Source organism: Alosa alosa, chromosome 16 (genome assembly GCF_017589495.1).
Source record: "Alosa alosa isolate M-15738 ecotype Scorff River chromosome 16, AALO_Geno_1.1, whole genome shotgun sequence".
NCBI lineage: Eukaryota > Metazoa > Chordata > Actinopteri > Clupeiformes > Clupeidae > Alosa > Alosa alosa.
Window position 1 is genome coordinate 18745037 of NC_063204.1, and position 10583 is coordinate 18755619.

Here is a 10583-nt window from a genome sequence, read left to right on the forward strand (position 1 = left end):
GGTTTAGGTATTTTTGGCGAGTGTAGAGCTCCCTCTAGAGTCACGATGTATTTATATGTTACTCTGCTATTGTAAATAGCAAACTTCTTGCGACCTATCCCCCCTGTACACAATGCAAATGCTTTTGTTGTGGAGGTGAAGGATTAACAACAGGCAAAAACTATCTCCAAGGAGCTATATCTACTGACAAGGTAATGTTTCATAATTCTCGCAAGTTTTGGCGGGGCACCGCTCTTGGAAGTTGCATGGCTGGTTTTCTCAGTAGGGACTCGCTACGTCTATGCTGTATAGTTATGCTAGGTGAACGATTTGCCTATTAGTTCGTTTACCATCAAATTGGCTTCGTAAAGGTGAAAATCCTGCATAGTGTGCCTTTAAAATAATGTTCATCTTTAGGTTAGGGCTTATTAACAGACTGAGTAGGCTTTTATTAACTGACCATTATCTGGTCAAATGACAACTGCTTGCAGTCAGAAAAAGCTAAATATTTGCAACATCTAGTAAACATCTGCATGTAGTGCTTAAAGAAAGAATATTTTGCCTTAAAGGTGCTCTAAGCGATGCTGGGCAACGTCACTTCTGTTGACTTTCAAACAAAACAGAGAGCTAGCTTGCTACTTCCTCCCCCTCCCTCACGTGCTGCTCCTGTGCAATTGAAACTCTCCTAAACGCGTATCTCGTCTGTGATTTTTTTGGGGGGGGGGGCTTTTTAAATGACAGGACAGTGAAGAATGACAGGAAGTGAGAGTTGTGGTGGGATCCGGAAAGGACCATGAGGGGGGAATCGAACCCGGGTCGCCGGCGTACGGTGCAGGTGCCCTAGCCAGTTGCGCCACCTCGTCTGTGATTTGCTGGAACAGTTTGTTATGTTTTCATGGGCTAGGTTTGCCCAGGTTGTTTTTGTTTCCGGTTTTTGGAGCCTGGGCTGTCCACAGAGATTGCAGTTTTTTTACAGTGTATTCAGGACACAGACAGCTAGCAGTTGGTTAGGTGCTGTTTGCAGAAAGTGACATAAAATGTGTTGGCATCGCGTGGCATCGCTTAGAGCACCTTTAAAGGAGTAATTTATACTGCTCCATGATGTGCACTGAAAAGATGGATACAACCATTAAGGATAATGTTTCCATTTAATTGTGCCATTAAGGGGGTTTTTATGCAGCATTGAACACTTTCTCCGTGTTAAAAATATGGAAAGCCAGTGCAGTTTCAATTATTCAGCACTAAACACAAGTATGAATCCTCAGTGGTTTTACATTCAGCGCATTGATGCATCAGAGCTGTAAATGGGTGGTGATCATCCATTGACTCATCTCTAAGGCAAAGCAGCCCTACTCGGGCGTTTGAGCCGATATCAAGCTCTAACCACAGGGTCACTGCTTAAAACAGAGTCACCTAGAAGTGCGGGAGGGCCCGCTGGGGTCTATCTGTGGTGATGCCGGCGGAGGTGATGCTGCCTCCCAGAGGCCCACTTCAATTAGGCTCACTGCTTGGCTATCACCTTTGAAAGCTCTGGGAGGCTCTCAGCCACCCCGCGGCTTCCTGTAATGAGCCCGAGCGTCTGAGTCCATTTATAACCTCCCATCCCGCTCCTGTCCTGCGTCGGCCAATGAGCTCATCCGATCACCCTCTGAGCTCTTGTGAAGGTAGAGCATCTGTCAAGGAGGCGGGGAGTTGACACTCCAGGCTGCGGACACAGCGGCTCTCTCTGGTGAGGTCACATGCTGTTAGCATGACGCTAATGTAGGCCACAGTTTTGCAAGCAGAGCTACTAATGTCCGCAATCTGTTCTGCCAAATAAGAATCCGTGACTTTATATCTGTTTATCAGTATGGGTTTGAAGTATGTTGGCAGACTTTTAACTCGAAGATAATGGCAAAATTGACGCGTGATGCTTTTTTTGGCTTTACCTGCTGGCCTAAGGCCCCAAATTTCATTGCATTCCATCTGGTTGGAAGAGCACGGGAGTGGCCAGTGCTGGCTGCCGAAGGTGGATTAGGCTTGCTGCCACCTCCAGTGCATCCTGACTCTCTTGGCCATTCCAGCTGTCCACACTGATCTCCACAATGGCTCCAAGAGGTGGCCTGGCTGTCCTCACTCAGGTCTCCAGACACAAAGCGGTTTGGCTGTTTATAAAAACGGGATATTTACACTGTTTATTTCATACAAAAAAAACTTGAGAAATAGGATAATATTGGTTAGGGTAAGGTTTCTTGGGCATTATATGACGTTAATATAGATTTACTAAAAAGTAACGTAATAGACTCATGGAACCCGCACAAAATTGTAGTGTTTTATCATGATTCCGCCAGCATTTGTGTGATTGACTATGAAGGAAACAAATGTCTCCCATGTCTGTGCTATTCTGGTTGTTTGATGTGTGTAGATTGCAAAAAGGGAGTCAGTTCCCACAGCAGATGTCATCAGCATGTGTTTTATATTGTTTGCTATTCCTGTTTGGCATCACATGGAGAAAAGCCCAAAGCAAATGACAACACAGGGGCGTATGTCTGCATTTCCTGTGAAAATGTAGTTGACTATACGTATACATGAGGAACTGAGGAGTATACTAAGTACACTACATTTTCTCAAGGGATGTGATTTGTCAGTATGACTGTGAGAATGGGTTTGCGCATAAGAGGTTGAAAGAGCTCTTCCTTGTTGGTAGTGAACAACAGCGTTTTAAACCTTTGTTTTCCTTTTTCTTCTGCAAGAAAACCTGCAAGCTTTTTTTGTTGAAATGGTGTCACAGTGCATTTGTTAAAAATGGCAAAAAACTGTCAAGAAAGCAATAATGTGGTACTGAGAAAGGATATTCTCAAAGGGATGAGTCAAGGGTGTGTGTGCATGTTGTGGTATGGGTGTAATATATCTCTTATACATCCATGAGAGATTAACTGCCATGACGTGCCCCCCCACCAGGGAAATGAATTCTGCCCCGGTGGCAGTCTTAGACAGTTTAATTATGATAACTTTATCTATAATGAAGTAAGTGGCCTGGGAAACAATAGCCCAGCCCGGACCACAATGCAGCTCCCCAGACTTCTCATTTGCTGGCATCTCAAGCATTGTGCAGCCTACATGGCATTTTCAATTCAGTTCACTGTGTGTTTGGAAGGAGGAGGAGGTAGCGCGGTCAATTGAAATCTCTCCACAATGGTTTCATTTGACTCGCTCCGCTGATTAGTGGTGCAATCAGAGAGGCGTCCGCCTCTGAAATCTGCCCGAGGTGGCCAGAGACATCAGCCATCCGGCGCCACCGAGGCATCCAACTCCGAGGAAAAGAGGCGAGACGCCTCCCCCACTGAAGCGTCTCTGTCCCCCTCTGATAATCACTGTCCACACCCCCGCAGCGAGGTCTCTCACAAGTTAATGAATTTCTCCAAACGGGAAAGGCTTTCAATTTTCAAAAAATGTATTCAGGACCTATTAGAGACAACAGAGTCCAGCTCTGTGAATAATATAATTATGTGTGTTTTTTTCTGCCGCACCTCCAGTCTATTGTTGGGCCCTGCAAGAGACTCTGCGCATACAGCACAAATGTGACATCAAGCAGCACTTATTAATGGGGAAACAAAAAGGGGAGTTATTGCCCTGCTGCTATTAGTGCCTTACAGCGCAGGCGGTGGTGCAGAACCGAGCTAAGACAAGGTCAGGCTTTGCATTCCCCGTGAGGGCACTTAAGGGGACACTCTGGAATGTAAACGTACCCGTTTTCTTCAGTGTGTAGCTTTCCTTTAATGTCGGAAAGTTGTGTGCAAGTAATGGATAAAGACGTGAGGTTTTGAAGGCTTTATTTTGATAGACAATTGTGCGTGTGTGTGTTTGTCTGTGCATGTGTGTGATTCTGTGTTTCTGTGATGTGTGCTTGCCTGCGTGTGTGAGTGTGTTTGTGTGCCTGCGTGTCCAACCCCCCACCCCAACCCCCACCCCCGGTGGTCAGTTCTACAGGTGTTTCCATGCCATGCTGAAGTGCACCGCCCCAGAGCGTGGCTCCAGCGTCAAGGCCTCATCGCGTGCCACCAAGACCCTGCGCATGGTGCGCCGTGCCACCAACGGCCACAACGTCAACATCACCTTCGGCGTGCCGTCCGCCGGCTTCAACACCACCTACGCCCCTGAGAGCAACAGACAGTCGTTGGAGGTGAAGGACACCGCCTCCACTCCCCCAGCACTGGTTCCCTCTGCGCCCATGCCAGTCAAGCCCACTCTCTCTCTAGTAGCCCACTACAATGGCTGAGCAGGACGGACCTGTGTATGTGTGTTTGTGTGTGTTTATGGGGGGCACACAGGCCACTACACCGATGTCCGTGAGGCTGGAAGCAAACTGCTGACTGTGACAGGAAGGGTGGTTGTCAGTGGCGACAGGGCGACGAGGAGGCGAGAGGAGACGTATCTAACATGACGTGAGGGAGAGAAGGGACCGGAACGAGGAGTCAGTGGAGTCAACGGTGAAGGCTCCATGCAAATGCTTCAGCTCCTGAATGCATGCTTCCCCCGCAATGTAATGGCATGAAAATGTGTGGACAAATAGGGAGGATGGGAATGATCTGCTGAGGCTGAGGAGAATGAGTGAGATCTGCTCACAGGAGTGGACTGAAGGGGCGATTGTGTTCTTTACACAACATAAGCCACATAATGACGCTTTTCAGGCAGTAGGTCAACAGGGAGAACAGCTCGGAAAACAGTATTTCAACATGAATGCAAATTTCAGTCTTAATTTCAGTTAAAAGGTCATGCTAATTCCAATGAAACCATTTCTTTATAATGACCAAGGACATGCTGCCTGTCACTCTATTCACATGGGTTTTTTTGTCCTGGAGCGATTTTATAATTGCAGGAGCACCTCTTGGTGAAATATTTCAGCAGCAGCTTGCGTTTCTGTATAATGCTGTAGCACAAGTCTATTCACTACTGTATGTTTATACTAAAGACCACACGGTGCCCTTGATGATAAAGATTGCCTTGCAGAAAATCTGTTGTTCTCTCTTAAGAATATGTTTTTCCTGTACAGTTCTTTATGAAATAGAAGCGGATGTTGCCATGGGGCCATGCAGTTTGGGTTTTGTGTATCTGAAAGATATGGCCCACTATTGGTGTCAGTTTTTTGTTGGGCTTTTAGCCTTTATTTGGACAGGACAGTGAAGACAGACAGGAAGTGAGTGGGAGAGGGACATGACTGCAGGTCAGACTCGAACCTGGGTCCCCGTGGATTCTCGGACCCGTTCATGGTGCCCCCACTATTGGTGTCAGTTTTGAAGAAGCTGAACGATTTTGCACACAAAGAAGCATTTGATCTGTTCTGGGTTAAGACTATAGAAAATTATGACTTTACATAAGTATGTACAGACTGATTGTGTACATTCATATTAGCATCAAGTGAAGCCAAACCATGTAAGTTGTTTCTAACCATGTGCATTTTGTAGTCTTGTTAAAGTGCATTCTAGTGCAAGTTATTGCGCATAATGGGGAAAAAAGAGAAGAGGCAGTCTGCTGACACATGACACTTTTACTTGAATCAAGATGGAGGACGAGCTGTACGACTCTTCTACTGACCTGGTCATCTGCGCAGGCCTTAACTGCTATCCAGCTGCACCTTTCAAGATGGACTGAAAGAGTGTTTATGCTGCAATGCTTGGACATTTTCCATAATGAATGCAGACAAGAATGTGTCTCTATTACTTTCACACAAGCACATACACACATACTGTACAATCACACACAAACAGAAAAAGTGATTTTTCTTATTGAAGTTTCCTAATAAGTCAACTTTGAGAACTTTGCCACGTGTTTACAGCTGACTTCTGAAAAAAAAGTAGAAGCATACATAAAAAATAATCTATTTTGTATGATTCATTTCATTGATTCATTGCATACTTTGATGGTTGTGAAAAGGAAATGTTGTGATACATCTAAAACTGTACAGATAAATAAAGCCAGTTTTTCTACTTGATGCATCATATGTTATCTTCACATAGAGGTGGAGTATGCGAGAGCTGGAAATGAAGTGTTACCATGCTCTCAGCCCACCAGTGCATCCAGTGGATGTCACCCATCAGCTAATGGTTGTATTGGTTGGTAATATAGGATATGACTTAGTAAGGTCTTCACGTCTGTATTATGATCAACCCAATCTCATTTGCCCTCACACAACACATTTAAGTCACTTCTGATTTAGTCCACATAGTTGTAATATATATATTTATTTCCCTGCAAACTGATGTTCATTTTAGAGGCTGTGCATGATAGTACTTACATTTTGTGTGTGTTAGCATTTGTTAAATATCCAGCATGTTCTATCCCCATGATGGAAATACTAGCACAAAAAGAGCCTTTAATTTGGATTGATTTGCTGTAGATGGCTTGCATAATGTACTTATGTTAGGGCATCTAAAAATGATTCTGTTTAAACACAAGTGTGATTAGACTGTCTTGGCTCAAAAACTGTTCTTCATCTTATATGCAAATAGGTTTGTGCTATAGATGTATGCTTGCATATGACAGGATAATCTGTGAAGAGGGATGAGGGACTGATTTGATATGATCCATTATGTATGCCTCCAATGTATTTGATTGAAACTCATTTGAAAATGCAAATCTGCATTAATTTGATTAATTTGAATTCATGCTGTCAATTCAAGTGTTGTTTGTAGTCACACATCCACAGTAACATAGAATCAGATTAGTAATAAATATCAAATATGTTTAATGTAATAAATTTAAATGAAATCATGGATTAGAGGTTTATCAGTATGTTGACAGTATAAACCCTCTCAGTCAGAAATGCTCTTCTGAAAACGATTAATATCGGTTTTGAGTTTATGAAACACTGAGGATAGCTGCAGTTGGCATTTTCCTCATATCGACTTTTGTTTTGTGACATTCGCTGGGACCAGTTTGTAGGCATGCGGGAGTAGGTCTCAGGGGAGGCAAATCATTTGGCAACTCACTTATGCAGGGAAACTGGAGGTATGTGCTTGCGCTATCTCTTACCAAAGTTGAATTACAGTATCTATAGATTTTTAAGACATTGCCCCTCATTAAAATGCAACTTGACAAAGAAAAACATTGTGCTTCACTAATGAATGTGGAATTCTTTGATGTCAATGTGTCAAATTAAAGATGTATTCCAATGTGCTTTCGTTGTAGAGTTATAATTGAAAATATAACAGTAAGTATATATTATGTTCGTCCAGGTTTTTTGTGCTTGTTTTCAGGCAGTGCATAAATAATTACTTTATAAATGACACTCCATACAAGACAAAAAGTTAGTGTTTTCTGTATTTTATAAGTTATGTTTTTGCTGGCATAACATTTGAGTGTGATAGAGAGGTGTTGAAAAGCAAGTTGGTACACAGACTTCTCAGGGGGGTGTTTAGGGCATGATTACACCTTGGCACTTGAAAACAGATGTTTTGCTCTCCCACCTACTCAGTCCGGGGTGGGAAAAAGGCCCTCCATTTCCTCAAGGCTTCGACAGTCAGACGTGAAGAGGGGGCCGAGACGGTTGATGAAGCCTAAGATTACGAGGGGGAAGCTGTGTCTACTGGAGAGACATCCCAAATATCGATTCCTTTGCTTTTATGTTCGACTCCTTTCCAAGCATTATACATGTGAAAATCCATACAGCCAATTACACCAGTCAGGTCTTAACCGTGACTCCAGCATTACTGCACAGTTTTCGATGCAGACAAAAGACTCCATTAGCAGATGTGTTGGTAATGAAAGGAAGGAAGTGAAGTGCTCTGCCTGAGCTGTACAGGCAGAGCACTTCACTTCACTACATATACAGTGAGGGCACATAAAGAAGATGAGAGAAGCGTAAAGAATTACAAAAAAAAAAACGGAACTATTTGGCCACAATTCCCAATGGAAGAAACCAGACACTGGGCTGCACTGACGTTTGTCCTTCTTTACGTTTCTCTCATCTCAAAAAAACTCTAGATCTCATAGTGATCATTGGGTCCTTGGTGACCAAGGCCCTTCGTCCTGGATTACTCAGTCAGGCTGAGTGGCCAGATCTAGGAAGGCTGTTGGTTGTTCCAAACTTTTCCATTTGAGAATGATGGAGGCTACCGTGCTCTTGGGCATTTCCAATGATGCAGAAATGTTCGTGTACCCTTCCCCAGATCTGTGTCTTCACACAACCCTGTCTCGCAAGTCCTGGCTCAGTTTTCACTCTGACATACACCATCAGCTGTGAGACCTTATATAAAGAGATGTGTGCCTCTCTTAATAATGTCCAGTGAATTCATTTAGGCACAGGTGGACTCCAATCAAGTTGTAGAAGCATCTCAAGGACCATTGATTGAAGTAGGATGCACCAGAGGTCAATGGCAAGTGTCATAACAAAAGGTGTGAATACTTACAGTATGGAAATGGAAATGGTGTGTGTGTGTGTGTGTGTGTACAAACCTGTACAAAATGGAAGTCTATTCAGAGCTTAACAACAACGTATCAAAGTGGTCTCTATTTCACAGTGACAGTATATGTTTGCATTTGTCCATTACCGTCAGGTTGGGCTAGCAGCTTTCAATCAGGTGTCCTTCCTGTCAAAACTGACTGACCTGAGGAAGGTGTGAACGGAGGAAAAATCCAGACTGATAGAGGGAGAGTAAAGTGTGATTCATCTGCTGACAGCTCCCAGTTATTTATGGAAGCAGGGCAGTGATGTATGGCCCAAACGTTGCTCCCCCTCCCATTCACACACATACACACACACACACACACACACACACACACACACACACACACACACCTGGGAAAAGTTGTGGTGCCAAGGGTCTGGGGGATAATGACAGGAGCTGTTAATTACAGTGGGTATGTATGATCACACATTCTCAGTGTATTTGTCTCACTCTCGTTTAAACCTGAACTCTGGCCAGGCATTTGGGGAGGTAGTGGCGCTATAAAGCGCTTTCCAGGACACGTTTCCATAAATGAGGATCAAAATTGGTTGTTGGTCGACGGCATCTATCTGCTTATCCGCTAGCTCAATCAACAGAACTCATTAAAATTACAAAAACAATTGGGAACCTTCCAGCTCTGTCAACCACTGGGAGCGTCACCACTGAACAAAGTGGGGAAACACAAGCAGGGGGATTGATTATTCCATCGGTACGGCACATGCCTAACCTAATAGTTAGGCATAGTGTCGCGGTGAGTGGCAAAACATGTCTTCCTTATACACATGGGTCGTGGAGAAGAAATTCAATTATTGCCACACTGTTATGTCCATGTGTGGCCAGTAAACAACGCTGTCTCGGGTGATTAATAGAGCGCTGGGTGTGCAGTAAGTCTCACTTATGAGCGCATATGGATGCATGTCAATGGGTTGGCCCATATCATTTTCACCTTGTCGTCTCTCTACATCTTGACAGCTGATTTGTATTCACCCTTGGAGACATTTCCCACCACCCCGTGCTTGATCTTTTGCTCATTTCCACAGCAGAACCATCTGTTGGCGTGCCCCTGTGATGGCCACAGCCGGCTGGCCCGCGAGCTTAGTGCCACCGCCCTTCCACCCTCACCCCCCACACACACACACACATGCACACACACACACACACACACACACACACACACACACACCTCCACCCTCCGTCCCCCCAGCCCCAGGCCACCATATGGAGCATGAGCTGTGCCTGCAAACGTGCTCACCTCCTGAGCCTGTGTGCGCATGCTGCCACACAGTTCAAGGGAGACCTCTGGGCGACCCTCACGGAAACGCAGGCGTAGAGGAGCAACAGAGCTGGATGGGTAGCGAGATGGAGAGAGAGTGTGTGTGTGTGTGTGTGTGTGTGTGTGTGTGTGAGCGTCTGTGAACACAGAGAGAAAGGGAGATGAGAACAATGTACCACAAGCACTTGCCAGGCTCAATTGCTCTCTGGCTCAAAATTGCTTCGATTTGCTGGAAATGGCTTCGCTGATGTCGAGCAGGGAGACAGTGGCTGGAATTTCAAAATACAGAGGTTAATAAGACATCTCTTAGAGAATAATTTGTTCTTTTAGGGTGAAGCTGCATGAGCAGTCATTTGCACCATCCTGATGTCCCCAGCCATGTTCAGTGCAGTGAAAGTGCCACGAAATGTTGGATGAATGGAAATCGCTGTCACTATCCATCGTTTTTGATATGTGCAGTAAGGGGTTTGGATTGGACAGTGCTGCTGGGTTTTTGTTGTTCCATCAACTGCCTACATGAATTTCTGTAAATGAATAAATTTCAAATAATGGCATAATGTACTAACCTGAAGGTAGACTCTGGTATAGAGTAACTGGATGAAGAAATAGGAACAGGAGTCCTCAACTATTGATCTATAGGTTTCCAGAGAACCTGCCAATGTCACATACAAGACAGAATTACCCTGATTTTCTACATGAGCCAGAGCATGGCCTATCTATAGACCTAACAGACAATTACAGGTTGTTGTAAAACAGGTTTCCAACAATTATTGTCCTCATGTCATAGGTGCCAGAACAATTTTTTAATTGGAGGGGTCAGGTGATGATGATGGCAGTCGTGGCCTACTGGTTAATGCTTGGAACTGGAGGGTTGCCGGTTCGATCCCCGACCAGTGGGAACGGCT

At 44.5% G+C, this 10583-nt stretch overlaps 1 protein-coding gene across 1 annotated transcript in view; it reads left to right on the top strand.

Moving 5' to 3' along the window:
• tmtopsb (teleost multiple tissue opsin b) overlaps positions 1-5945 on the top strand; it is a 38021-nt gene extending 32076 nt beyond the window's left edge. Inside the window, exon 4 of the mRNA XM_048267114.1 lies at positions 3941-5945. Coding sequence (XP_048123071.1) covers positions 3941-4237 — 297 coding nt within the window. The 3' untranslated portion in view covers positions 4238-5945. The remainder of the gene's footprint in view (positions 1-3940) is intronic.
• The last annotated feature ends 4638 nt before the right edge of the window (positions 5946-10583 follow it).